At 54.9% G+C, this 27,338-nt stretch overlaps 9 protein-coding genes across 9 annotated transcripts; 2 read left to right on the top strand and 7 right to left on the bottom strand.

Annotated features, from left to right (window-relative positions):
- Nucleotides 1–413: 413 nt before the first annotated feature.
- On the top strand, nt 414–3,387 carry BDZ99DRAFT_463367 (DAO-domain-containing protein). The gene is made up of 5 exons (XM_033720067.1): nt 414–586; nt 642–1,263; nt 1,313–1,572; nt 1,619–2,935; nt 3,000–3,387. Exons 2-5 carry the CDS (start codon nt 746–748, stop codon nt 3,080–3,082), a joined length of 2,178 nt encoding a protein of 725 aa, XP_033576543.1. The 5' UTR covers nt 414–586; nt 642–745; the 3' UTR covers nt 3,083–3,387.
- Nucleotides 3,388–3,547: 160 nt separating this feature from the next.
- BDZ99DRAFT_571369 (uncharacterized protein) lies at nt 3,548–4,036 on the top strand (the record flags this gene model as incomplete). Its single annotated transcript, XM_033728084.1, has 1 exon — nt 3,548–4,036. Exon 1 carries the CDS (start codon nt 3,554–3,556, stop codon nt 4,031–4,033), a length of 480 nt encoding a protein of 159 aa, XP_033576542.1. The 5' UTR covers nt 3,548–3,553.
- Nucleotides 4,037–4,830: 794 nt separating this feature from the next.
- On the bottom strand, nt 4,831–6,521 carry BDZ99DRAFT_32069 (uncharacterized protein). The gene is made up of 2 exons (XM_033714289.1): nt 6,362–6,521; nt 4,831–6,247 (listed from the first exon to the last, which is right to left on the bottom strand). Exons 1-2 carry the CDS (start codon nt 6,378–6,380, stop codon nt 5,094–5,096), a joined length of 1,173 nt encoding a protein of 390 aa, XP_033576541.1. The 5' UTR covers nt 6,381–6,521; the 3' UTR covers nt 4,831–5,093.
- Nucleotides 6,522–9,529: 3,008 nt separating this feature from the next.
- BDZ99DRAFT_463363 (uncharacterized protein) lies at nt 9,530–11,229 on the bottom strand. Its single transcript, XM_033720066.1, has one exon. It carries the CDS (start codon nt 10,859–10,861, stop codon nt 9,965–9,967), a length of 897 nt encoding a protein of 298 aa, XP_033576540.1. The 5' UTR covers nt 10,862–11,229; the 3' UTR covers nt 9,530–9,964.
- Nucleotides 11,230–13,741: 2,512 nt separating this feature from the next.
- Nucleotides 13,742–17,102, bottom strand: BDZ99DRAFT_417587 (uncharacterized protein). The gene has a single exon (XM_033716829.1). The coding sequence runs from the start codon at nt 16,825–16,827 to the stop codon at nt 13,939–13,941; it is 2,889 nt and encodes a 962-aa protein (XP_033576539.1). The 5' UTR covers nt 16,828–17,102; the 3' UTR covers nt 13,742–13,938.
- A 385-nt stretch (nt 17,103–17,487) lies between these two features.
- On the bottom strand, nt 17,488–18,617 carry BDZ99DRAFT_463362 (uncharacterized protein). The gene has a single exon (XM_033720065.1). The coding sequence runs from the start codon at nt 18,446–18,448 to the stop codon at nt 17,957–17,959; it is 492 nt and encodes a 163-aa protein (XP_033576538.1). The 5' UTR covers nt 18,449–18,617; the 3' UTR covers nt 17,488–17,956.
- Nucleotides 18,618–19,258: 641 nt separating this feature from the next.
- BDZ99DRAFT_31915 (uncharacterized protein) lies at nt 19,259–21,183 on the bottom strand. The gene is made up of 2 exons (XM_033714288.1): nt 20,699–21,183; nt 19,259–20,639 (listed from the first exon to the last, which is right to left on the bottom strand). The coding sequence occupies exons 1-2, from the start codon at nt 21,030–21,032 to the stop codon at nt 19,387–19,389; spliced, it is 1,587 nt and encodes a 528-aa protein (XP_033576537.1). The 5' UTR covers nt 21,033–21,183; the 3' UTR covers nt 19,259–19,386.
- Nucleotides 21,184–22,063: 880 nt separating this feature from the next.
- On the bottom strand, nt 22,064–23,157 carry BDZ99DRAFT_476972 (uncharacterized protein; the record flags this gene model as incomplete). The annotated part of the gene is made up of 3 exons (XM_033722088.1): nt 22,064–22,572; nt 22,638–22,660; nt 23,048–23,157. The coding sequence occupies 3 exons, from the start codon at nt 23,155–23,157 to the stop codon at nt 22,064–22,066; spliced, it is 642 nt and encodes a 213-aa protein (XP_033576536.1).
- Nucleotides 23,158–23,181: 24 nt separating this feature from the next.
- Nucleotides 23,182–25,727, bottom strand: BDZ99DRAFT_463359 (PNK3P-domain-containing protein). The gene is made up of 10 exons (XM_033720064.1): nt 25,577–25,727; nt 25,323–25,489; nt 25,137–25,249; nt 24,738–25,070; nt 24,554–24,690; nt 24,338–24,471; nt 24,199–24,259; nt 23,985–24,133; nt 23,756–23,872; nt 23,182–23,689 (listed from the first exon to the last, which is right to left on the bottom strand). Exons 1-10 carry the CDS (start codon nt 25,674–25,676, stop codon nt 23,639–23,641), a joined length of 1,362 nt encoding a protein of 453 aa, XP_033576535.1. The 5' UTR covers nt 25,677–25,727; the 3' UTR covers nt 23,182–23,638.
- Nucleotides 25,728–27,338: the final 1,611 nt, after the last annotated feature.

The raw sequence follows: 27,338 nt of genomic DNA, 5'->3' as shown, positions 1-27,338 counted from the left end.
TGTGAGCTACTGTAATTGCTAAATCAGGTGGGCAATCTCTCTGGCTCAATTGTAATATAAGTACGATGAACGGCATCTATTAAGGCAGCAAATCGGGGGGCCGCACAAAACAGCGTCACAAACGTCCATTTTTGGAGGGGCTTTGCCTAGAAAGCTGCGTTTGGGTATAAGAAAGGCCTTGGACCCATGGGAAGATCATGGTAAACCTATCGGCAATCGGCATGCTAGTACCACAAAGGTATCCCAGGACCATCGACGGCAGTTGACTTTCCCCTACGCTTCTACCCGGATGGCCTCGAGCCCGCGATAGACATGAAAAGGTGGTGCGACCAGCTAGGAAATCTAGTAGTTGAGGCTGCTTCTGGCTGGACGCAGGTGCTTGCGTTGTTTTCGTGCAGACATTTGGGCGCTTGGGGCAATATGGCCGAAGCTTTGCCCGGCGCCCGCCCTCACCTTTGATCGCTTTCGTCATACCTTTACATCGCCTCTCGGGATCCCCCATCGGCTCGTTGGGTCCTGCGTTAACGCGGAAAAACTCAGTTGATATCCTTTCCTCTCTAAGATGCTATCCTAAGCCCGTCTAGAGGTGAGTGCTCGTGCATATGGAGCCAAAAGACGAATCTAACAACAGCATGTGAAAGGCCTGCGCAAGCCTCACCATCAACCCAACCTTTATCCTTGGTCGCCCTTACGGCCGGCGACTCCATAATACACACTCTTTATACTTCCGAACAGCATCCTCGCAATGGCTTCTCGTCGCTCGTCGCGCATCCTTAAGCCGATTCTTTACACCACCGCAGCTGGTCTCGTTGGCAGCGGAGTCCTCTACGCGACCTACAGACCAAGAGACATTCCTGGGTCGGAATCCGCGGCTGTACCTCCTCCTACCTACGGCGAAGGAGGCGTGTTTCGCCCTCCAAAGTTCCCATTCGCCAAATCGCGCGAAGACCAGATTGCGGACCTGAAGCGAAGTAGTGGGACAATCGCCGAGGGCGTAGGAAAGGCCAAGAATGCCATCGGACAATGGTTTGGCGGCGGGGCATCCACTAAGGAAGTCCCTGGGGACGAACCCTACGATCTACTGATAATTGGAGGGGGTGCTACAGGAGCTGGCATTGCGCTAGACGCTGTTACTCGAGGTCTCAAAGTTGCGCTCGTCGAGCGGGATGACTTCAGCAGCGGGACCAGTAGCAAGAGCACGAAACTCGTTCATGGAGGAGTCCGATATCTTGAGAAGGCATTCTGGAACCTTGACTACAATCAGTAAGTACCTCATCAAAAAATGGCAACTAATTCTAAATGATGCTCTCAGGTATGCGCTTGTCGTTGAAGCACTACGCGAACGCCGATACTTCCTCGACACAGCTCCACATCTATCCTCATGGCTACCAATAATGATACCGATTGACAAGTGGTGGAAGGCTCCTTACTTCTGGGCTGGAACCAAAATGTACGACTTTTTAGCAGGCTCGGAGAATATCGAAAGCTCGTATTTCTTGACCAAAAGTAAAGCGCTTGATGCGTTTCCAATGTTGAAAAAGACTGGGCTGTTCGGTGCTCTGGTGTACTATGGTATGATGCCAAATGTAACACACGCGGTTAAAGCTGATATACTCAGATGGTGCCCACAATGATTCGCGCATGAATGTGTCACTAGCCATGACTGCTGCTCTCTATGGTGCTACTGTCGTCAATCACCTGGAGGTTACGGCTCTAGAGAAGGACGCGTCCGGGAAGCTCAACGGTGCCCGTGCAAAGGACTGTATCACTGAATTGAACGGCAAGAAACCTCGGGAATTCACAATCAAGGCCAAGGGAATCATCAATGCTACCGGCCCATTCACCGATTCAATTCGCAAGTTGGACGACCCAAGTGTTGAAGAGATTGTAGCCCCAAGTTCTGGTGTTCATGTCATTCTCCCTGGTTACTACAGCCCTGCTAACATGGGACTGATTGATCCCTCCACTTCGGACGGCCGTGTGATCTTCTTCCTACCTTGGCAAGGCAATACCATCGCTGGTACGACTGACACACCCACGAGCATCTCAAAAAACCCTGTGGCCAGTGAAGATGAGATTGAATGGATCTTAAAGGAAATCCGAAGATACCTTCAACCTGAAATCAACGTCCGACGCGGTGACGTTCTCGCTGCGTGGTCTGGCATCCGCCCATTAGTACGAGACCCGAATGCCAGCAAAACTGAGGGTCTTGTCCGCAACCATCTAGTAACAACGTCGCCGTCTGGACTTATCACTTGCTCCGGTGGCAAATGGACGACGTACCGCCAGATGGCTGAGGATACAGTCGACGAAGCAATCAAGGAGTTCAGCCTCCAGACTAGCGCTTTGGCAAACCCTCCTCGTGTCAGTGGCACTGAGGTTGGAGACGAGGCGCCTTTGGACGGAACCTGCCAAACCCACCGTGTTCGCTTGATCGGCGCCCATGGCTTCTCGAAGACTTTGTTCATAAACCTCATCCAACACTACGGCGTTGAGAATGAAGTTGCTAAACACCTGACTGCTTCCTACGGAGACCGAGCTTGGACAGTCGTTGCGCTTGCTTCGCCTACAGAGCAGCGTTTCCCTGTCCGAGGAAAACGTATCTCTACCCTGTACCCATTCATAGACGGCGAAGTCCGGTACTGCGTCCGACATGAGTATGCTCAGACAGCAACCGATGTAATTGCACGACGAATGCGGCTGGCTTTCTTGAATGCCCAGGCGGCGCTAGAGGCACTACCAACTGTTATTGACTTGATGGCTGCAGAGCTCCATTGGGATAAGGCGCGGAAAGAAAGGGAGTGGAAAGAGACAGTCACGTTCCTCGGCAGTATGGGTCTACCAAAGGGCAAGTTGACGCTCTCGCGGAAAGATGTGGAGAGTGGAAGGGTTGGAAAGTATGAGGATGAGGAGTATCAGCTCTATGCTCGGCATGGTGGGTTCTCTCATTCGCTATTTCCTCTTGAACTGGCGTGAATATGTAACTGACGAACTGCTAGACAAGCCGGATGAGACACTCGAGTCCGACGCAAAGTACCAAGGTAACCCAGTGATGGGCACTGAGTCTGGCGCCAACAAATAGATAGTAGGACTTCTGAGGCTCTCTCATATGTCCTCTGTTCGTACGAAATAGCCATCGCCTTTTCTCCACCTACAATTTAATACTCTTTCATTCCTCACGATACGGTTTCTGGCCATTTTGCTTCATAGTAGCCCGTTCGCGCTATGTACATGACAATGTAGTCTGTACATACTGACCACGTCATGCACTGCAATGGACAATTGCGTAGCTACGCTTAAACCCCAATGTAGCTCACTGGATCACGCGGAGACGCGGCCCTTGGTTGACACGTCAAATATTCCTCATGAGACCAATCGCTCCTACTCACACACCTACCTCAGTCGCTTTGTCCACACAAAACCAGATACAAACATGCCCCAATGAAAGCCTTGCGCACTAACAAGTCACAAACCAAGCCATCTGCTCCCTCATTCCCCCCATACCAACCCCATCCCCCCTCTCATCCCCCCCCTCCCTCCCTCCCTACACACCATGGATCCTCCCACCGCCAACGCCCCCATTCCCCCCTGCGTCCTCCTCCTCAACGCCTTCCCCGGCACCGGCAAACTCACCATCGCCCGCGCCCGCGCCCGCGCCCTCTCCACCCTCCTCCACAACCACCTCCTCATCGACCCGGTCTCAGCCATCCACCCCCGACGAGATAAAGCCCACTACGTCCTCCGCCGCGCCTTCCGAAAGGCCGCCTTCGACGCGTCGAAAAGCGGACCAGAGGGGGGGGACTTGATTGTGTGGGGTTATGACCCGTCGGGCTGCCTCGGCGCGAGCGACGCTGACGTCGCCGTCCTCGCTGAACACGTCGACGTCGCGCGCGCGCGCGCGCGGAAGGTCCCGTTTATCCTCGTCAACTTGGTCTGCGAGATTGGAGGAGCATGTGGGGAGGTTGCAGAGTGCGGAGAGGAGGGGGAGGAGGGGGGGTCCAGCGGGGAAGGTTACCCGATGTGGGGGTGGTGAGGGAGATGGTGAGGGGGGATGAGCTGGTGCGGCTGGATGAGCATGCAGAATTGGGCGAGGGGGTGGAGAGTAGGGGGGTTGAGATGGATACGACGGGGCGGGAGGCGGGGGAGGTGGCGGGGAGGATTTTGGGGCTGTTGGGGGGAGGTTGGGAGGTGGAGGGATGGAAGAGGAGGGGAAGTTCTTGGGTGAGGTTGATTCGGGAGAGGGTGGCGATGGAAAGAGAGGAAGGAAATGAGTATCTACTTGCGCTCATCTTCTGCCCGGGTGTACATACAAACCCCTTCATACGTGGATGTTTGTCTCTTTTAGATCCCTCGAACTTTAGTAACGAAACCTTCCACTCATAACAGGCACAGGCTCATGAACTGAATTGATGAATGTATATTTAGTTTTTTGCTACTTACAGCCCCTTCCAGAACGTCTCGTTCTCATCTCGACCTCGCATCCAAGCAAGCAGTCCTCTACGCTCGCTTTTCGCCTCCCCACAACTACCTTCTTCCCCAGACGCAGCGCCCCTCCACACGCGCGCTGACACACTCGTACAGCAGAACAGAAAAGAGCTTCACGCCAGCTCTACACAACAAAGATCCCGTGCCGACAACAAAAGCAAGAAAAAGATGAAGCGATGGGTACATAACATGATGAGCCAAAGAAAACAGTCCGCAGAGTCGTCAAAAGCCCACCTAAACAGGGCTTCCAGAATGTGTTGCATGTAGCTGAGAAAGATATTACAAAAAGTTTGCCTTGGTATCCATGCTTTGTGTCAACACAGATCAACTGAAACTGAGCTTTGAAAACGAGCCTCCAGAATGAGCTTGGAGGCGTGAGATGCTAACAATGGAGGGGTACCGCAGCATTTGCTCTGCGAGTGAGAGAGAGGTGGTATAATTATATAGTGGTAACCGTCTCGGGTGTGGTGGTAGCTTAAACTGCGTTCCAGGAACACGGAGAGGTTAAGAGTCGTCAAAATGCGTGGACCACCAGTGAACGCCGCCGTGACTTGAAAGACTGGTTTGTATACGAGATGCAGAAACGCATGAAGCAAGACAAAGGCCAACTAGAAATTCTGGGCGATGCCAGAGTTGCCTTGTTGTGGGAAGACTGATGGATTCTCGATTCGTGTGTTTCGCCGTGCTGATACGTCGCGGATCACGGGTTGCTGTCCTCCCCCGTATGTGCCGTCCCCGTATGGCCCAGGCTGGTAGTATCCGGCTTCGTTATAGTAGTCCTGTGGGTTGTTCATAGGAATTGGCATCTCTCCAGAGTTGTCGGATCGATTGCCGGCCGAGTATGACGACGATGCATTTGAGGGCCCACGACGAATATCTGAGCGGTTCTGTCCCGCAACTGGAGCGGCTCCTAGAGCACCAATGGTTTCCGAGTCCATTGTGTCTCGGTTACCTGCCACAAGCGGGTCACCTGAGTGGCCTTCTGACACCTGTGTTGGCGAGTTTGGGCTGTGGTATCCGCCTGGGTTGCTGGTAGTATCCGAAATGCCTCCAATGCCACCCGACAGGGTCGTGGACGGCTTCCTGTTCGATGATGGGTTCGTTGTGTTTCCCCATCCTCGGTAACCACTATTGTCCTCTGTCATCACCGAGCCAGCACCTACGGCAGGGAGCGTGGGGTCGTTGTTAGGATTGAAGCCATATTCCTCGACTTCCTTCCTCCTGGCCTCCTCGGCGTCCTTCCGCTGCTTTCGCTTCTTCCAGAGGAAAATGCCCACCAGCACAAGAGCAGCGACCACAACAACTGGTATCACAACGGCAATGGCTGTCTTGCCTGCAGTGCTCAGTCCTGTTTTTGTTTCTTTGGTTTGTTGTGTTTGCAGTCCAGCCAAGCCAGTGGTTGTAGATGACGACTTCGCAGATGAGGTGGTGGCTGCTGCGGCTGATGTCTGCTCGGGTGTGGTCACAGATGTGATGAATACAACGACGGTGCTGGGGCTTTCACCGGCGACGGTTGGCATCACTGTGATTTGAGAGGTGATGACTTTTGTCGAAGGGGGTGCTGCAGCCGTTGTGACGACCGAGGTCGCGACAACAGCACTCGATGGAGCTGGCGTCGAGGAGGCAATCGGGGTCGAGGAGGCAATCGGGGTCGAGGAGGCAATCGGGGTCGAGGAGGGCTCTGGAGTTGCAGACGAGACAATCGCGGAGGAGAGGGAAACAGGCGCGGGCGAGGAGCTGGCCGCCAAAGAGGTTTGCACGACTGAAGATGTCAGGGCCGGAGCCGACGAAGAGAGGTGTGATGAAGAAAGCATGGCCGACGACAGCGAGCCAGCAGACGCGGAGGATGCGAAGGTTGCAGAGGAAACAGACATACTCGCAGAAGAATTCGACATGGCGCCGGTGGCCAAAGAAAGAGACTATAAAGAAACGGCGTGGGTTCGAGCCCTGGGAGCCGGTCGCGTTGGGCTTGGGGAGGGTGACCAAACAAAAGGTCCGGAATGTGCTACAATTGCATCCAGTGGGTCAAAGGACCAGTGGTCGAAGAAGAGAAGAGCGGCCCAATGGAATTGCGATGGGTTCGATGGCGATGCGGGATGCGGGATGCACGCAGCGCAGAACGCGGTGCAAGTGTGGGTGGTGAGGTGAGACGAGATTGGGAGAAGGAGGTCCCAGGTTCAGATGTGGCCGGGGCGGCGTGGGTGGCCCCGAGGCAGCTGGCGTTCCGGGCAACAAGGCCTCCGCGTAGGATGGTGCGGGCACTCTGGTCGGGTTCCAAGGTCGCAACTCGCGATGCTTGACGGGCGGTGTTTGCGGTTGAGGCTGGGGCGGCAGCGGCTGTATTTCTTCTCGAGCAGCCTTCACGGCGGCCTCAACCCTCCACCACGCAGCCAAGCCGCCAACGACTCTCTGGAGACCCTTCGCGGCTGTTCAAGACGCCCCAGCTGCCCGATGCGGGCGAGCGCTAACGCACAGCGGGCGAGAGCGGGCGTGGCTGTTCACGACGTGCAGCACCCAGCGGTCCAGCCCTATGCGCCCGCATCGCCCGCGTCCTGTGCTTTTGACGAGCCGCCCATTTCGTGATGCACGCAGCAAACAGCATCAGTCGACCGCAGCGCCGCGACGTCGCCACGGAACCAAGGAACCAGCGAGCCTGAGTCTCGGACGCCCGTCACCCGTGAAGCACCAGCCAGTCCCGACATCATCGTCCAGGATGGCATTGATGTGATAAAGCGACTGACGGCGGCTGTGGTTGGCCACTCCTGAAATAGACCCGCCGCCGTCGATGGCCCTCGGCGCTGCGACGTCGCATGCGCATCTCTGCTCCAACAGTTCGCTGATCTGAGTCCGGCCACACGGCGGCATGCCAACCCCTCCACCAGGAGCTTCTTCCGAAATTGCCATACCGCATGACGATTACAAGTGTTGGCCCTTCTCCATACATCAAGACGGCTATGCGTCTTCCGCTGGTGTTCTCATCTCCACCCCCTTCACCCAGCATGTATTGGCGGACGGAACTCCGCAGCTAGAGATGTCTCTACTTCTGAGTACGGCAAAGAGGGACCTTCAATGTCGGGACCATCACGCTACAGGACGCAACCTTATCGAGAGGCAACCGAGAAGCGACACTTTTGAGGTGGTGCGGCTTAGGCATCGCAAATAGCATCAATAATCACCCGTCATCTGATTCTCGAGCCCGTATTCCAGCCAGTCAAAGAAACTGGACCAGCCGCACTCACGCGATATTCAGCCTCCGATTTTTTCTCTTTGAGGATGTTGACAAGGATCCGCCCTGCTTTCTCTTTGTAGTAATTCTGTTCATTTCAATTTCTGCACTGAACTGTGCTGGCCGATGCGCACGTGATGATCACATACTTCTCAACTGCTATGATCTGGACTTCTATCCATCACAGTCTTGGCCCAAGAACTTCCTCCCTATCCCTTTTGCAGTCTCTATGTACCCAATCTAAATGGCCTTCCCTATGTCATCCCGCCTATGACAGAAGTCATCACCTCTACCATCTCTATTCACTGTCGTCACTCTTCTATCCACACACAGTAGGTCTTCTTCGAATTCATATCTTAGAGAATCACTGACAGCCCCAAGCTTTCCAACGTTATTCTTTAGCATTGTCTGATGGCCTAGGGGAGTGGGCCTCGTACATACATACGTCTAGTCCGCATACTTCGATACTGGTTCCTTAGTGTATCTTTGTTACGGGCTTATGCTTTGGTAGAATCTATACCCACATTGTCAGCATTATCCTATTTGCTTACGTGTATGTAGGAAGGGAAGTCCTCGTCACATGAGGCTTGTTAAGTCACGTTACTGATGCAGTGATGAATTATAGGACCTTCGACGGACGTCAGATCTTCCAGCAACAGAGCAACCTCGGGCTGTGGATCAAACATTGGAGTGAAGCTGGATTCATGATCAAAGAGAGAAGTTCGCTCTCGATCATGAAATCACCCGAAGTCGGATGTGCGATTCAACCTCTCTCGGAGCATCAGATATTCATGCTGGACACCGCCACCGCCGCTCCAAAGCCCTTCTCAAACACCTCTCTCGACTGCCAAACACCCTCGAACTGCTGAACCCGAGGATGTAATCACCGTACATCTATGGGAACCACCACCACCACCATCATCTCCATCTACTCTACTCTACTCTCCATCAGGTTCTCGTACTTGGTTGTTGATCCATCCAACCAGAACCACCACACACCTCCATGATGGTGTCACCCCAGACCGTCTGCTGCCCGGGAAACCACCAAATCCCATTTGGGCATCTCCTTTAATGGGTTTGAACGATTGACTACTCGAACAAGCATTCTTCCGACAGACACCGTTTTTGATCGCCCAGCTCCCCGCTTCCTCACCCACTACAAGGAAGCAAGAAACACGCCAGCGGCCGCACTTTTATACCCAAAATTTATCTTCCCGGACACGTGAGAGGAGGCTTGGGTTTGGTGCACATGACATCGAAGCATGCCGCACTCAGCCATGTTGGGAGGGAAAACGCTTTCCTTCCTTCCGACGCCGAACCCCAGCCCTCTTCCATGCACCCTAGCCTTTGGCATCACCCCCATTATATAATAAATACCCCTGTAGCTCCGGCTGCCGTCCAGACCAAAACCCTAACGCGACTGACTCTAAGCTGAGCTTGTGCTTGCACGCGCCCCGCAATGTATCATCATCACGTCTTGTCAATCGAGTGTTGGGAGCTTGAATACTCGGACTTTGTGCGGATGGCCCACGTGAGACCCAGGGTGCCTCTCTTTGATACAGCCCGCTCACTGAATGAATTAGTTATGTGTCATGTTCTGCGATCCTGACTGGGCGTGGAGTGTTGGAGTCGTGCTGGAGTTAGGCAGGGGTTGGCATTGAGAAGATGATGTGCGGGCATATTGGTAGGAAAGAGGTGACGTTGAATGGCAGTGAGCATGCGAATGTCGTTGTGGAGAGGATGCTGCGAGGGAAATATGGTAGGTAGAGTATGCGGCTTCTTCTTGTTGGTCAAGTAGTGGGTAGGTATAAGCAGTGGGTAGATCCAATTAATGGGGAGGTACAGGTACAGTTAGTGGGTAGGTATAGGAACATATCACTCTCAATCACCACAAAAGCAACTCTCAGTATATTTCAAAGCAGTCATAGGTTGTAGAATTGTTTAGGTACGTCACCACAACACACCGGCGACCAACCAACCCTAAGTATATACAATCGAAGAAGTGCAGCAACACACATATATCAAGGCCTTCCCACCTGCACCCGGCAGACGAATACGCTCCGACAAAAAAGATCACCAAAAAGGCTTTTTTGAATCCCCATCACTTGGTTTGATACACAGCAGAAACTCCATTGAGCTTTCTTTCCCCTCCGCTTGAGATGCAAAATCGTCAATAAAGTTCGTGCAAAGCGCCTGACCGGCCTGCGCTAGCGAGTGTGGGTTGTGATGCTGCGCAAATAACAGACGGGGAATCTAGGTCTCCCACCATTCGAAGACGTCGGAGTGGCCGCGGCCGTTCACGCTGGGGAAGGCCTCGTCGAAGAAGCCCTGTGCCAGGTCGAGGTTGCCGCCCGTGCACGGGAGGGCGTCGGTGCCCATGCACTTATCGCCGATGGTCGCGGGCCACGTCTTGCCGGTCACTTTGTTGAGGATGGTGATCTTCTGGCCGCACCACGGGTTGCCATTGGACATCGTGCCCTTGCTGTCCCAGGTGTCGTGGGCAATGGCAACGACGTGGTCGCTGTCGGCAATGGTGAAACCGCAGGCGCCGTAGCCGCCGGCTGGGTTGTAGTAGGTGATGTCGCCGGTGAACTTCTCGCCGCCGCCGTAGCTTGCTGCGGTCGCGCTGGGTGCAGCGGCGGCCGATGAAGAGGCCGGTGGGGTGTAGGCTGGGGTTGGCGCCACGTAGACGGAGCTGGATGCTGGCGGAGTATAGACGGAGCTGGGCGCCGGGGGAGGAGTGTAGACGGAGCTAGGTACTACGGGAGGCGTGTAGACGGAGCTAGAAGCGGGAGGGGTGTATGCAGGGGCCGGGGGAGGAGTGTAGACTGAGGAGGGAGCAACGTAGGCGCTGGAAGGGGTCTTCACAATGGGGGGAGTGTAGGCTGGCTCCGACGGGTGGGAGTGGTGCTGCTCGTAGAACAGGCCGCCAGCAGAAGAGCTGACTTCAGCGACAGCAGCAGCAGCGGGCGTCGGGTCGACCCAGATGGTCGTGGTGCTGTACTCGGTCTTGACCACCTCTTCGGTAACGACGACGAGTTCGCGCTTCTTGTGCAGGTGAGCGTGGTGGTTGTGCTTGTTGGTGGGCACAGCAGCGACGAGGGAGTTGAGGAAGAGCGCAGAGAGCGCGAGGGTGCTGGAAGTCTTCATGTTGGCTTTGGTATGTGGATTGGTATTGGTATAGGGTTTGGTGTAGGATGTCGGAGTTGTTGCTGAGAAGCAGTGGTGGTTCCTGGAGTGACTGGTACTTGAGGCTGGTGGTCAGAGAGCGACACGTGGAATTGACTGGCAATTCGACGGTTGGAATGTGTTGTTGCGGCGCAGACGTTGTCTTGGAGCGGTAGCGGGCGGCTGGCCGTGGGTATTGGAATGCTGGAATGGGAAAAAAGAGTGAATCGAGATGTAGACCTCGTAAATGAGTGAAGAAAAGAAGGGCAGATAAAACAAATGCTAGACGTCAAGCCTGTAAGGAGGGACTGGAGGAGACGGGGGCAGGGCACGACTTTTGTAGGCTGAGTGGGAGTTGGGGGTGGGCAAAGGGGAGTCGGGCGTGGTGGACTCAGCTGGCGAATCGGGGAGGCACAACGCACGGCCAAACAACGGGCACGCCACTGCCTGCCCTGGACTGCGTGCGCCGTCCCGGCGACTTCCTTGCTGGCGAGCTTGCGTGCTTTTGCTGGCGCCGACTGTGGCTCCGAACCTTCTGCAAAACTGCACCGGACCAGACGCGCAAAGCCTGGTTGACACGCGCTTCTGCTGCCGCCTCCCGGAGTCAACAAAGATGCGGTCTGCAGACGGGCTCTGCAGGTCCTCCTCTCCACTGCCCCTCTCCTCACGAATCCTGCGCACGGCGTCCAGCGCTGTGGCCTGTGGGCAAGACACGGCTGAGGGCCAACGTTTCACTCGGCCCCATCCGGCTAGCCGTCAGCGGTCGCTCAGCGCCAGGGGCCGGCTTCAGCGCAGTGCACCCGGGCGATTGGCTGCATCTTCAGGTACCCGCTCGGCAGGGGGAGCGGCCACTCACAAGCATTCCAAGCATAGAAACATCGACATCTGCACAGCCTCACTGCGAAGGGCCCGAGATGAGGAGTGACACGTGGATCCGGGGCCAGCAGAGGGACAAGTTCTCCATTCCTCGTCGCCCCGACCGTCTTTGCACTCACCTTCCGGAGTCATGGAGAGAGCGACACACTGCGCCTGGATGCGCCGTCAGTCGTCACCCCCGTGCAGTGTGCAGCGCCTGGCCAAACTGTCTGTTTCTACGAGTCGTGCCGGATGCAGATGCGATTGGTGCTGGGCCGCTCAAGGGATGAGACCTGGGGGCGGTGCGGCGAACCACGGCGTCAGCATGCATTCACTGCACACGTCGCCCACCGCCGGCCTTCTGCGCCGCTCACAGCTGCATGTCGCACGAATGTGTTGCTCTTCTGCAGCGTGCGCTTTTTTGGCACCGTGGCCAGGCGCGAAATGAATTGTGGGACGTAAGCACTCGTCACTGGCCATGTCTCTGTCACCATCTTCTGCCGTCGCCTCAGGCCTTGATTTAACGTTAACGTTATCGATACTGTTCCCCACACCCACCAGCCCGGGCCTATCATGGCTGAACGGTAGGCGTCTGCCGTTGAAGACTTTTCGCTGATGCATACATGCCCTGCAGCCTGAATCACAAAACACTTTGTACTGTACGTAAACGCCGGGTTGTCCTGTACGTAGTAGGGCCGCGAGATGTCTGCGTGCCCGGAATCGCTTCCTTTGGCCGTTGATTGGGCTTGAAGTTCGATGTCGTCAAGATTGAGAAGCCGCGGGAAACAGCAATCGAGATAGACTTGGGAAGATTCCCTGGTTGACCTTCGGGTAGTACCACTGGGTCCCGCGTTGTACCACTTCGGTGGTGAAGGTAAATCGTCCTACTAGAGGATGAGATCGTAGAGTCCAGCAGTGTGGTAAAACCAATAGGCACGAATCTGTGTCAACGCACAAGTTTGAGTCCACTAGGTCTAATGTTGATTTGGCTGACAACAAGTGCCGTCGTCTTCAGGTAACCAGTGGTTTACTCCCGAGGTCCGCTTGCTTCGCAGCCATATAGTTGAAGCTGCGTAGCCTCGAGGCTGCGTACAGCCATTGAGGTATATAACTCAATAAAAAATTGTTTCTCATACTTCAGCCCTATTCAATCGCGAACATCTAGATCAAACTCCTTCCCTGGTATCTTCTTCTCACTAACAGTCTGCTTCAACGACTTCTTCTCCACGTATTAATCATTCAAGCGTTCACCGTACTGCCTTCCCCTCTAGCCCATCCTTCGCGAAACTGGTCCTGACCCAATAGGTCACTATCCAGCAGCCGCTTACGCTTTGAATAAAACAGGACATACTCCCGACTGCTCCGAACGCTGAGAAACGAGGCTCGGAGTTCATCAACTACTCTTCCTCCATTACCCCCAAACGTTCCAGCAAAAATGGGCTTCGTATTTCTAGACCAACAACCGATTCTCTCCTCAGCCGTGATGTGGCCATTGCTTCTAATGCGACCAATGTTGGATTCATACCATGAGAACGACGTGCTCCTTTTCCCATATCCCAAGTAGCGTGTCGTGTCCGTGTTTCTCGACGTCTGCTCCAAGCCGCTTGATGTGTGGGCACGTGAACCCGTACAGTCGACAGTAGCCGGGTCTAGCAATTAAACAAACACCACCCTACGCAGGCAGCGGGTAAGTCTCCAAGCATCTCCACTCAGATCAAACTCGAGGAATCTATTTCGCCTCCCCACCTTCGCTCGTCCTCAGAACGTCAAAACTTCCCATGTGCCACTCATACACCACAACCTCTTAGAACGTAACATATCAATAATCATAATAGTCATCATTACACGAGCTATCGAACACTCCATACCCAATACCTTCCCCATCCTCCCAACCTTCCAAATTACCCTTTCTGACCAGAACCAAAGGGAAGCCAACGAGGGCTCTGATATCGCTTGAAAAAAAAAAGGATGGAATGATGCGAACCCCCAAGGAACGCCCCCCCCCCCCCGCGCCCCAGACGACTCAAAAACGTCCATGTGCAACCTTATTACCCAACCTGATCGGGGGAAAAACGCCTACGCCATGTGCTGTACCGTACTGTCGAGGCCAAGGAAAGTCGTGATGCTGAAAACGAACCGAGTCGCTTGAAGAGAAAAGCGCGCGCATACGCAAAAAATAAAAGAACTCGAACTCGCAAATTCGCTCAAGCCTCAATCGACCTCTCTCCCCCCGTCTGCCCCTGCCCCTCAATTTCCTGCCCCAACCGCTCCATCTCCTCGGACAACTGCTCATACCACACACTATGCGCGCGCCGATCCACGCCCGCCACTCGCCCCAATGTCTCGACAATCTCGCCTACCTGCCCGATAAACTCGGGCAGCCCCGTCGTCGCGAGGCCCTCCGTCGCCGTGCTGGCCGCCCGCACGCGCTCGCCGCTGCTCGACGCCGAGATGCGGCTGAAAATGTGTGTCTTGAGGCGCTGGAAGAGCACTTTCATGACGGGGTCGGTCAGCTTGCCGCTCTGCGCCTGCGTGAGCAGGCGGGCGATGGTGCTGGCGAGCTGCGCGCGGGTGGCGGGCGGCATGGCGTGCGAGGACTCGATCATGGACAGCATCTTGGCGGACAGAGCGGCGTCGGTGGCGTCGTAGCCGTCCTTCAGCGTGTCCCACATGCGCGCGGCCTCAGCTTTCCAGGGCGAGCGCACGTCGCGCTTGAGGAGGTTCTTGGCGGTGAGGAGGATGCCGCCGATGGCGGTGATGCGGACGGCGTCGGCGCGGATACGGAGCAGGCGGACGCGGTCGAGCGCGAGGGTTTCTGGGAGGTCCGAGTCGCGGAGGGGAGGCGTGGCGATGGCGAGGTCGACGAGGCCGCGCGCGTAGATCTTGTCGGTTGTGGGCCGGTTAGCTGGGTCGCGGCGGTCCGCTTCGGTGTGCAGGTTTACGGCGGCGTTGTGCCACCAGCGGCGGGTGTTCTGGAGAGTGGTTTTGCCCGAGTCGAGGTCTTGGGCGAAGGAGCGGGCTTCGTAGCCTGCAGACTCTTTGATCAGGGTTGGGGCTGCATTCATGAGGAGGAAGTTGGAGTAGTCGAGGGATAGGAGGTCGATGACGTGGAGAAGCTTGAAGATCTTCTCGATCATGTCTGGAAGCGGACCCTCTTCCACGAGCTCGTCTGCCAATGCTTTGACCTCTGCGTCTCGGACTGGTGCGCAGAGCTTGGGAAGGATTGACGCAGTAAAAGAGAAGAACTTCTCGTACGAGAAGAGCCCCTGATTCAGCTGAGTGCTGATGTGTTCCTGGTCGAGGGCTTCTGATATAAGCGTATGCATCGAGTTTCCAGGCTTCAACAGACGAAGGAGCTTCTCTCGAATGTTTTCGGCCATAGCCATAGTCCAGAGATTGCCTTCGCCATTCTCGAATCCCTTCAACATAGAGTCGCAAAGATCCCTATGCATAGCCTCGCGGAGCTCAGCTTGGGGAGATGGGTCAAGGCGGAAATCTTTGTCGATGGCGAGCTCATGTACCAAGATTCGGTTGTGAGGCATAACAGAGAACATCTTTGTGATTTCTCTGGCTTGGAAGCCGTCTGTGGTGGCAGTTCTCTGAGACTCTGCCAATTGCGACGCCGCTTCAGCCTCTAGTCCTGTGACTTCAGCAGAGGTCACTGAACCCGTTGGGGAAGACGATTCCATAGCCAATCGAGGGCGAACATCACCAGCTGGTCTCCTTCGAGGTCTGGCCCTCCTGCTCTCGCGGATGGCCTTCCTGATAAGAAGACTCGCTCTTTCGGGACCAACTAGTTTCCTAATCTTGCTGAGTAAAATGACTTGGTTGTCCCGAATGCCCATTCTGTATTCATTCGCGACCTCGTCCACGGTCTCGTCTTTGACGCTTTGCCAAATAGCGTCCAAATTCACAAAAGTAGCCACCATAGTCTCGATGATGGCTGATGAATCGCGAGCTTTCCAGTCGTTGAAAGCCGTGATGAAGGCACCATGTGCAAGTATTACGGTTTCAAGTCGGATAGGCGCCGGGGTGTAGTTATTGTATGCCGTAAGCCTGGGCAAAGCGGATTCGAATGAAATAACCAAATCCTTGGCCTTCCTGATCAAGTCTTGCTCTTGGTCGCCATCTTTGCTGAAAACGTGCTCCGGATGTCCGAGAATAAGATATGCACTGAGAAATGTACGAACGGCCGTCCCATTCGCAGCCACGTCGCCTTCAGTCAATAAACCGAAGATAGACATGATCTTAGATGTTGCACTCAGCAGCTTCTCCTCGGCCAGGATCGAGGTGATATCTTCAAAAGTCGCATCGTGGACTTTATCGATACAGAGACCAAGTTCCACAAAGGCCCCGACGACGTTCCTCCTCCATCGGGACCTCCAAAGGGCTTGGATCTTCTTGGCTGCATCTTCGGGGGTGAGAGTATGACCCGGAATAGCCTTCTTGCTCTCATTCGTAGGAGAAAGGCTGGCGGTTCGGGGTCTTCGAGTGCTCTTCTTATATTCTGCTCGCCGTCGTTCCGCGTCGGCCAGTTTCTCTTCCATTTCTAGTCTATACCTCCGTTCTTCAGCGGCTTTCCTCTCTTTCATGTCCTCGGCCACTTTCTTGGCCCGTTTGACTTCCTCGGCGCATGCCGCTGCTACTTGTGCTAGGTGTTTCTCCCGAGCTTGCTGTGCAGCTAGAGCTCTCTCCTCGCTATTCGAGCCCCGAGGGGTCGCTTTGGCAAGCGCAGCGCGTAATCGAACCTGCTCGGCATGGGCAGCCCTATCAGCTAGGCGAGCCTTGCGGGTTTCGAGTATAGAGGCGCGGCGAAGATGCTGTGCGACATGATTACTCTGGCACACGTTTCGGAAGGAGCGGTTCGATTGGTGGGAATGGGTGGAGGAGATCGAGTTGCGCCTCGAGGAGGGGGCCGACGACTTGCGACGGCTATTTGAGGAGCGGTAGAAGCGCGCAGCTATGCGGGGCGGCGGTGCGTAGATCTGGCCGTTCTCAGTGTCGGAGAGCATTATGTCGGATTCCTCTGGGATGTCGTCGTTTGTTTGCGTAATGACCATCTCGGCCTCGGAGTCTGAGAGTGGCGCGTCCATGGTGTTATTTGTGTAGCGACGGTCGATGAAGGGAGTCCAGGGACAATAGAAGTCCGGTACTCGAGCAGGCCAGTGCCGGAAGGGAGGTAGTGGCGGGTGCAGGTTGATATATGAGTCGCGTGCGACAAAGCGGGCGGCAGCTGTCAGCTGGCTGAAAGCGGTGATGGGTGGTGGGAATATGGGGTCTGAAAGAGAGACAGTCGAATATATGGTACGTGAGAAGAGAAGTGCAAGTGACAAGTGTCGAAGAGTGAAGAAGTCGAGGCCCTCGGTGGGGGGATCCGGTCTGAAGTCAACTTGACAGACGGGTGGCTGGGAAGATCGATGACATGCGGCAGCCTTCTGATGTCGTAAGCGAGTCAGAGCCCGCGCTAGAAGCTGATGGACGACCGGCAGGTCCTGCTCGACGACCCTGGAAATACGAACCTAATCCTTCTGAAACATGCCGTTGCAAAAGAAATGTAACGGGTGCTATCGAAGTTCGCTGTCGCCGTCGCCTCACAGGGCCGTGGAGACCCCGAGCGTCTGCACCTTCGCCTGTGACGAGTCAACGACAACACCTGCCAGTCCAGGGCTCAGTCCGTCAGGGCTCGAGGTCACTTCAACCATGGAACGGTTATCAAGACGCCACACGATGAATGTATCACGCATTCAGAATGAGCTCGTGATACACCGTCTTCACTATCAACATTCCTCATTGTGAGTAGACCTGGAGAGAAATATCCAGTAGAAAATTCGAAACAATGAGGATTCATACACGAAACATGAATGCGTTCGTCTGTTTGAGATCCTTGAAACAAATCCTGAATTAGGTCCCAAGTAAGCCGATCTTTGTAGGCAGAAAGCAGTGTCACTCTCCACCTCCCAGTCTTTTCACCAAAGTCAACTATACGGGTTTCCTCCATGCAACCTCCCAAATGCCTCAAGCATCAACCCATTTCTTCGCCGTTTTCATCATCCAAGTGCATGTCCCTACCTATCCACAGCTCCCAAGCCCTCAATAAACCCTCCCTACCCCTCTCTCCCCTGCGCTCTCCCCCAAAAGTATCCAACACCACCTCACCCTCATGCATCCTCTTCCTGTTAAGTCTGTTCTCGAGTGACCGATAGCACATGCCCGAGCCTGTAGTCACTCGTCAGGCGTTTCACGTTGAGTAGGCCAGAAAACTCTCCAATTAGCGATGCGGTGAGTGGCCAGGACGCCGGAACCTTTCCCGGGAGTTTGGGAGGGCGCGGGTGGGGAGGCCATGGGGAAGACGTACGCCGCATTGGTGGAGGTGGTATTACGGCTGCGGTTAGAGGGATGGTGAGGGATAGATGCGGCAGTCCGAATTGGTTTGGGTCTCGTCCTAGGTTCCGATCCGTGACTTGAGGATGTTAGAGATGCTGAGTTGGGAGGTGGAAGAAAGCCGCCATGGGGTCTGTGGGCAGGCGCAGCAGGGTATGGGCATGACCTCGAGTCTGCTTGTATGCCCCGATTGAGAGAGAGAGAGAGAGGCTTTTGGGTTGTGCGGCACGGTCTGCTGAACAGATGTGGAGGACTTCGCGTTGTTCGAATTTGGACATGCTCGGTTGGGTAGGACGTATGAATCAGAGCTCTGGAAGTGTGGGTGCACGGCATGGGAAACTCGGTCTGAACCAGGCTAGAAACGACCGATCTCTCCAGATCGCCGGGTTGGGGGAAGAGTGCCACAAGCGCATCGCAGTTAGCAGATTAGCGGATGATAGTGGATGATACGTTGTAGGAATGATGTTCCCAATATCAGACAAAAGTAAGTCGTCTGTTGAAGTTGCAGGGAACGAAAACCGCAAGCCATCCAAAGCTCAAGTGGACTTGAAACCACCCGACCTCCGAGTATCAAGGTCTCTCGATGACTTGCGTGACGGCCACAGCAGTACAATCCTCAATCACTCACGCAAAGCCAAAAATAGCATCAGGTGATAATTATATCGTCAATACACCTATACTCTCACACAATAGCGGCAGGCAACACAGCATCGGGATCGCTCCCCGCTGTGGGCCCAACGATCTCAAACCCCTTCCCTAGTCCAGGTCTCTAGACGTACTATAATTATACATTGATCGCAAACACTTTTGGGGACCCCTATTCCAAACACACGCACCTCGATCCCCTGGCTGCGCTTGCCCCAGTCAACCTTTGCCCTTCCGCACTAAGATGCAGAAGGGGCGGTTCCGTTGGGTATAGCCGCCGAAAATGCCGCTCCGTCACAAAAGAAAGGTTTACACACGGGGTTTGGCTGAAGAGCCCGCTGATGACCGCTGACGCTATGCTCGCTGTCATAATCTGCTTGATATGCTAACTCGCTCGCTCGCTTTTGGTCGCAAGAGTTACATCTCGAACTGTTACTGCTGGGATGCTGAATGATCCTCCAGGTATTACACAAAGGAGATTCGTCCACGTATAAGGAGTGGCGTGACTTTCGTAGAGCACGGGTGCGATCCGGACCAAAAATGGCGCAACCCGGTGTTCTCGAGGTCTATTCGTAAATATGTCTACAAAGCCGAGATATAGGTATCATAGAGAAGAGACGTGCAGGTCATCGACCGGAACGCACGCCCACGGAGGATCGGTTGAGAAAAGAGCCGGGAAATCTGATGTCGTTGAGGAACTTCAAGAAGGCGCGTTTCCGTGAGGGTCGCCGCTGGATCTGGGACGCAATCTGGACCATTGGTCCGACAATGTCTTCGTCGCCCAACTTCGGGAACTTGCCTTCGCTTTTGGGGTCGTGTAATGAAGGGATCTTGGTCAGAGGAGCTGGCTCGAGGGGTGATGAGGATGGCGGCTCTTGCCCAATCTCTGCGGCTCTTGCAATCGCGACATCGTTATTCCTCTTCCACGATGCGTCAATCTCGGCCCATTTCTTCTCGGTGAGCATGTACGTTTTTGACGTTGCGCCAAAGTACTCCCCGGTCCGGACTTGGTGCTTAGTGAAGTTGCGCCGCGCTTGCTCCCAGTCAGCAAACAGCTGCCTGCAAGAAGCAGTATCACAAAATTCCGGGATGTAGGGTTCCGGGTAGATGGTAAAGTTTGCGTGTCCAAGCTTCATAGACCATTCATCGTTGGGATCGGCAATCATGATTGGGGGTATCTCTGACGACGGCACGAGGTGGCCTGGGCGTGTCGTCTGGAATGAAGACACAGACGGTTTTGAAGATAGAGGCGGGGTTGCAAATCCGGGAATTTGAGGGGTGCCAGCTGGAGTGTTGTTGAACGAAAAGGTAGCATCGGCCACCGTAGGGGACTGAAGCGGGGACTGGGTAGGCAGATCGTCGTTGCGGAGCTTGACCATCATCGGTGGTAATAGAGGAGTAGAAGCCAGGCGTTCGCGGTGTAGTGGTTCTTCCTCCTCTTGCTCTTCCACGTCATGCGTCCTTGCACTGGGAATTTCGATCGGTGAAGAAACAGAGCGCTGGTCCGGGTAGTCGGCATTGCTCCTGGCAGGGGCAGAGAGAGCCTTGTCGACATGCTCAAGACCGTGATGAATGGAATCGGTCATAGACGACGAGCGTGACATAGAGGGCGCGCGAGCTGGTGTCGACGACCTGCTGGCGATGCCTAGGCCTGACACACCTTTCCGGTCGCGTAGCCTTCGTGATAGAGAAGGAAAGCGGTTCACTAGCTTGTTGGTAATGGCATCGACGGGCGAGTCCCCTGATCGCCGTCGCTTTGCGGCATGCTGCGAGATATACTCGAAGTCATCGCCGAATGACTCGTCCGCTAAGTCGTATCCTCGATCAGACGGGGACTGGTGATTCGACGGCCTGCTATGAGCACATACTTCAACATCGCCTGAGATCACGTTAGATAGTGCGCAAACGCGTGGGCCAAACGCTCGTTGGGAGACATACATAAGCATGGTGAGAGTTCGCCGACGTCGACGAGCATGTAGTCATCCTCGGGCTCAATTGGCTCCTCGGCAAGCTTGGGCAGCTTGCCGGAACCGTTAGGGCCCTCGATATGCTCATGGGTAGGCGGACTCGAGGATAGCGACGACGTGGAGCTGGGATATCTGAGGTGGCCGCGCGAGAAGGTCGGAGTCAGCGGCGACGAGCCGTCGGAAACTGAGTAGAAGCCGGAGTCGGTGCAGGAATAGACTGAAGCAGAAGGGTCTGAAGGCACGTCGGTCGTAATCCGCGGCGGCTTCCTGGCCGCAGCGAGGTTGGGGAGAAGTGAAGAGCGCATGGCGCGTGGTGTTATTGACTCTCGACGGCTACCGGGGTCCCATCACCACTTTAAGGCATCGAGCAGCAAGGGCGCGTTCGAAGAGTGCTGGAGTGGTCGCTGTATACTGTTCCTGACTGGGACGGGTGGCGGGGCGCTCAGGTTTGGAAGCGTGCCACGATGACCAGACGTCCACGTAGGTACTGGGTATTTTGCTGTCGCGAGTGTCTGGACGCAAAGTCAGCGCCTGTCGGCCACACGTCCGCTTTGAGCACCCCCAGCACGTGAGACAGAAGATCAGGTGGCCAGTCAAGCCGTCGCACTCACCCTGTGCTATGTGCGTCGCGCAGCATTCGGGTCTCCAGAGAGACAGAGGGCAGTCTGAGGCAGGCGGCGGCGCAGAAGGAGCGTGAGGTGCAGACAGCAGGTCAGGCGTCAGGCAAGCCGGCGGAAAAGGTTGGGGAACTTCGGCCGGGTGAGGGCGCGCATTTGTGGTCGCTGAGGGCTCGGCGAGGGCGCTCCTCTTTGACATCGGTGGCAGCATGGGATGCCAGGGCAGACGGCAGAATCCTAAGCTTGGGACCAGGGTGGGAGCTCGCCGCCAGGGACGGGCCATCTCCCTCTCCCAGCACAGCGTGCCACCCCAGCGGCAGCGCTGCTGCTGACACTTCCTGTCGTCTCGGCCCCGGCACGCCGGCAGCAGGCGTTGGCATCGGTCCTGCGCAGAACAACATGGGCGCTCTCCGAACCGCAGAATCGCAGACCAGGGTGCCAGGCTGTCGACTGCCAGACCCGCAAGCAGCGCCACAGGTCTCGCTTTCGCGTACCGAAAAGGAGGCGGAAAGAAGCGGACCAAACGGCAAAACTTTCTAGCGCTGACGCCCGCCATTCGTCCTCTTTGGCGAGGAGCCGAAGGTCTCTGAGCTCTGCGTAGGTACCTTGTAGCGAGCACGCCCAGTCGCGGGTTTTGTTCGTAATTGTGGGCGTTGCGCGCTGCGGGTTTTCCCATACAGCTCGCAGGTCGGAGTCCAGCGCGGGCTGACTCGACGTCTTCATGCTGTGCCTCTCGTGCGCTCGCCCAGCCGAGGTGACAACTCCAGAAGCAAGACAGGTCCAGCCGACACCTCCAGCCATGTCGAGGCGGTGCGCGCCGGTGATGCGCCACGAGGGACCTTCCGCGCCTCTGCCGAGCCCGTTTGGGCCATGGTGCCGCGATGAAGTTGGGTGTGGCATCCGCTCCCACTCTGCCGGGCCCAGCGGCCAAAAGCAATCGCCAGAGGACCAGCGGCCACGACCACACCGACACCCGTCCAACGACGTTGCTGCTGGCCCGAACGGGGAGGTGTTGGAGCCGTCCAGTTGGCCTGTTTCTCAATGTCGCTGGCCTTGCTTGCTCCTCCGAGGCGCGATGACACGCGGGCGCAGAGCTTGCTGGGCGGCGAATCGGGGAACAGCAGGACTACAGCCGTCGACAGGTCAGTGATTGGCGCTGCAGCCGTGCTCCCACAGCCCTGTTCCTGGTCGCACGCTTGATCCCATCCGGAGTCGCGTCGCTTTCCAGCTGCCCATCGCCAGGCACCGGGAGCCACGCGTGCGATGCGCTGCGAGCATCTCCCGCCAGCACACCGCGCCCAGTCCTAGGCATCGCCCTGCGCGGGGCTGCAGCATAACCAAGATTTCGCCGTGGGGGGCCGGTTTTGCTTCGCGAGACCCTTCTCAGGTTCGGGTAGGTCGCAGGGTCAGGACGCTCCCGCTCGCCAACGCGTGCTATGTGTAATCGCTACAAAGGTACCGAGATTCAGCAGCGCCGGCCTGCCTCCGTAGGCATGGCTCCCCGACTGGTCTGGGAAAAACCACATCCTCCAGGTGATGACGACAAAGCAGAAGAGCCCAGAGTGTGTGCTCGGCAGCCGCTAGCAGGAACGTGCGGTGCCTTGTCCGGGACGGCACATGCATCCAACGGTCTTGCGCCGACCCGCGGGCAAACCAGCACTACCGGGAAAAGGTTTGCTGGTGCTGGCCTGCTCAAGACTCACTCTCCCAGCGCAAAGCGTCTAGCAGACGGCGACGCAGCTGTCCAGTCGGTGAGGACTGCCAAATAGCGATTGTGATGCGTATGCGTCAAGCCTCCAATTGTGCGGGACATTGCGTCTGCAGCTGTCCAGCACAACGTGGTTCCTGCTGATTTAGCCCACCGCTGTGCGCTTGACAGATCCGTGTCTAGCGCGTCCGTTGCCCTATGGCCTTGCAGGTTAGTTGGGCCGTTTGATGCACTGCGATCTGCACTGCTGCAGCCTAGGCAGCCTGAGGTGTTGTTTCCGCGACCCGGCCAGCCGTCGGCCGCGACGCGAAGGTACAGTACAACGGTGAGAGGAAAACGTGGTCGCGAAAGTGTGGAGAGTCCGTAGAAGCATTGTAGCCGGTCCTATTGTGATCGCTGTATGGCAGTATTGAATGTTTTCCCCACGGGGATCGAAAAATAATCGAATGAAAACTCTAGCCGCGGAGTGACATTGCAATCAGTGACATCGCGGTTCCCCACGGAAAAGTATATTCTGCACAAGTCCAGGGCATGTAATCGCTCTTGCTAGACACTACTTATCTCCGTATGATGGCGTCAAACCTTGTCAAAGCCAATATTTGCTCCAGATTGCCTGCTCTTGCTCACTGCCTTCAAACTGTATGTAGATAAGCATCTGCCGAAGGCACAAACATGCATGAGAGCGCAATGCAGACGGGCGTACCTTGAAGTCTACTCTCAAGATGTCTTGGAAGCCTTCCTCGAGCCTGGGTTCCTTGTACCTGGATGTAAAACTAGTGAAAGCAACTTTAGGAAGAATGGTCCGCTTTTCTGGGTTTGTCTAGAACATTGATTAGCATGGGTGGTCAGAAATGTTATTCAAGCCAGTCTATCTTTCCCCAAACGGGTAGTCTGTCAAGGATGCCCATAACGTTGAAAAATTTTGAGCTTACAACGGGCCCGATGTTCAACGCTCGCACTGTGTCATTGTGCTCGCAAAGTTTCGCCGATGCAGTGAACAGGACGCAGCGGATCGGCACCCCGAACTGCTTTGCTAGTTTAATCCAATGTGATCGGGTTTCTGGATCTGCATTGGTGTTGTCTGTCAACAGAAGCTACTGTTAGCTGTACTCGTCATAAGCGGGACAAGGAATCATTGTCACATACCCACAACAACCGAGATCCCTTTCTCGAGGGAGGCGGAAGCCGACTTCAGACATTTCTCGCGCTGTTTCAAGATGTTACTCCTCAGGCGGGGAAAGGTGGCACGACCACGTGCTACGAAGACAGGTTCTACAACACATACTGATTTTAGAAGGTCTTGGTTTACACGTTCGTATCCAAGGGGTTGAAGCTGTCGCCAATAGAAGGATGATTTGCCTGCTCCGGGGCTACCGCAAAAAAGTATGACTTCCAGTTCACTGCGTTTCAAGAATGGAACTAGTATTGTTAGCAACGCAATGCAATGCCTTATCTAGGTTCTCGCGACGGAACAATGGCCGCTGTGAATCCCAGTACATACCTGCATCAACTGACCTCTGAGATAGAGCTCCGATAAAGCTTGCAGGGTCGAAGTCTCGTTCGAAGGGTTGAGAGTCTTCCTTCAAGAAATACTCCTCCGGAGTCAAGAAGGTGATACCAACATTTGCAGCGAAGTCCCTTTCAGAGATTAGCTCAAAGAGCCCCGGCTGGCATCCAAGTCTTACCTGTCACTACAAGAATGATCCTTCGATGCTCCTGGAGTACCGTTGCCCTTGCGGCCTCCCGCGTCGCCGACGAAAAAGGAGTTCTCTAGGTCCACCGAGTCTCCAGATTCAAGGTCGCAGTCTTCGAGGAGCTCCTGCCACATCCCGATCCTGGGCTTCCGGTAATGGTCTCGTGTGGTAGCAGCATATACGCTAAGCGGAAGGTCAAGTTGATTGAACACGGCAGACACCTTGCCTTTGAAATCCGCTAGTCGTTTCTGGTCACTCTTGATGGTCTTTGGATTGGGTTTGAGATTGATCCCTCCCTGGTTGCTCACGACTGCGACTAGATATCTGCGCAGAGGACTTTAGCGAACGGATGGTGACTAGGTTTGGATGTAGAACAATACTGAAACGCACCCCTCATCGTGAAGACTCTTCATAGTTCCTGGGACGCTGCCGTGCCACCATTTCCAGTCTTTTGCATCACGTCCAAATCTATTCCCGGAAGCAGATGTAATCAAACTAGAATCCTGCAGGTACGCTGTCGGTCAGGTTGATGAAACAAGTGAGTATACGAGTAGCCGAGGACTAGTGCGAACGTACGAAGTCAAAAGCTGCAATTTTGCGACGTTTGGCACCCGATTGGACAGCGTGGGCTGCTGCAGATGTCTGGTAACGGCCGATGAGGAGGCTGTCGTTGACAACTCGCCACGACATCTTTTCGGGCTCTTTCTTTGAGACTGGGGTGAAAAAGTTGGCAACAGCCTTGTCTAGGCTTTGTCAGTCCTCGGGAGCTTATTCTATGCGATAGTCCTTGCGCGCCGTTGCCCAAGAAGCAGGCGTGCACCTCAGCTTACTCGTTGTGGTTGATTGCTGCCGCTTCTTCAGCGGTGGCGGGGAGATATCGTGGTCGTCAGTGCTAGCCCTCTTCACAGGCACAGGCCGATCGAGCCCCATATTAAGGTATTGTTACTCCTTGTCTTCATTCGGAGATGGGTGTTGTTGTCCGGTTGGCAGTACTGGAGACGAAAGAATGTAAGAGGAAGGCGAAGAAGTCCCGACGCGAGGCACGTGGGCACGTGCCCTGATAAATCATCTCAAGAGACCTGGAGCATTCACATCTAAACTTCGCGTAAAGGTCCTAATGAAGGGAAACGGCTGTGTGACCGTACAGCGGTGTTCACCGACTTTTCACTTCTCATAGCGACACTACAGGCAGATTCTGAATCACGACCGAAGTCAACAACAAAATGCTAGCAAGCAAGACCATGTTCCAAACATCTTTCTGGTCGAAATTCCTTGCACTTTGTAATAGAGGGAATTCGCGACATGGGCCAGCCACCCCAGCTAAGACTCGCTATCCTGTTGAATCAACGCCCTTAAGTTCCATGATTGACTTATAAGTCTCCATTTACATATTCTTATTTTCCACACACATAGTAGCGTAACCAGCCTCAAGAAATTGCTCGCCTTGCATAATCGTGGAAGAGCCAAATCAACAGGCCTCCCGACCTCCATGGCATACTTCACCTCTTCACTCCCGCAATGAACTTCTTCTCTGCAGTCTCTATATTGAGCTCAGGCATCAGGGCGAGGTTCAGTTCCGTAACACTCAAATTTCCCACAGCAATCAGCTTCATGGTATGTATTGAATACATACTCGTTATGTTATCACTTGATGGATGTTACATGGTGAAGGGGAAGATAAATTGAGGTCGGGCGGACCGGAAGATCCTCCGCAGCCAGAAACAAGCCGCCCCATTTTTATCTCTTCTCACCTACACCACGATTCTCCAACCACCATTCTTGGTAAGATACGCCTCAATTGGACTAACTCGAACTATGGCTCGCCGAGCCATCTTCTGCCACCCTTCCCAGATGTCTAAACTCATGTTTCTACTCTTCCATTTACTCAGTGGATTAGTTGCTCATGAAGGCTGTGTAGGCACGCTCATCCATGGAGACAGGCTTCGAATGATGTATTACGAGGCTATAGGCATTGGCGCTTGTGGCCAAGACCCCCAGGCTCGCATCTCTTGGAAGGCAACAGCATTTTCTATCGAACCGCTCCCTTTTCTTCTATCTCTACATCTTAACGTCATATTGTCAGATTTCCATTTCGTGAGGCATCCACCCATCACTCGATGTACAAGTACTCTCCTATGCACGGAACGGAGAAGACCTGGATCGTGCGGATGCTTCCCTTCCCGAGCGAAATTTCTCGACAGAGATTGCAGACTCATCGAAGCCTCACTGGATAGCCTACCATCGTACGGGCAATCTCATACACTTGGGATGGACAAGCAGTTACTAGGGAGATCAAACACCATGGCTAGAAGTCCATGATGATTTAAAATGCCAATACCGTACTCCGCCGTTTTCTCCACGAGAGCGAGGCGATGCTCTTATGGATCGATACCATCTACATCAGCGAGACTCCACAGAAGACCGCAATCACCAAGTTGCACTAATCGGAGAGATGTATCAAAACGCTAATTCGGTCCTTAATTGGCTTGGAAACCAATATCCTGACGCTAGCCGCGAATTCGCATTGGTAGAACGGTTCGTCAAACGTCTAGAGCATATTGACGTTGAAGAAGACACCGAGCCTGAAGACCA

Source organism: Mytilinidion resinicola (assembly GCF_010093595.1).
Source record: "Mytilinidion resinicola strain CBS 304.34 unplaced genomic scaffold BDZ99scaffold_10, whole genome shotgun sequence".
Classification (NCBI taxonomy): Eukaryota; Fungi; Ascomycota; class Dothideomycetes; order Mytilinidiales; family Mytilinidiaceae; genus Mytilinidion; species Mytilinidion resinicola.
Note: the sequence above shows the minus strand (reverse complement) of the source record. Positions and strands in the feature narration are given on the sequence as shown.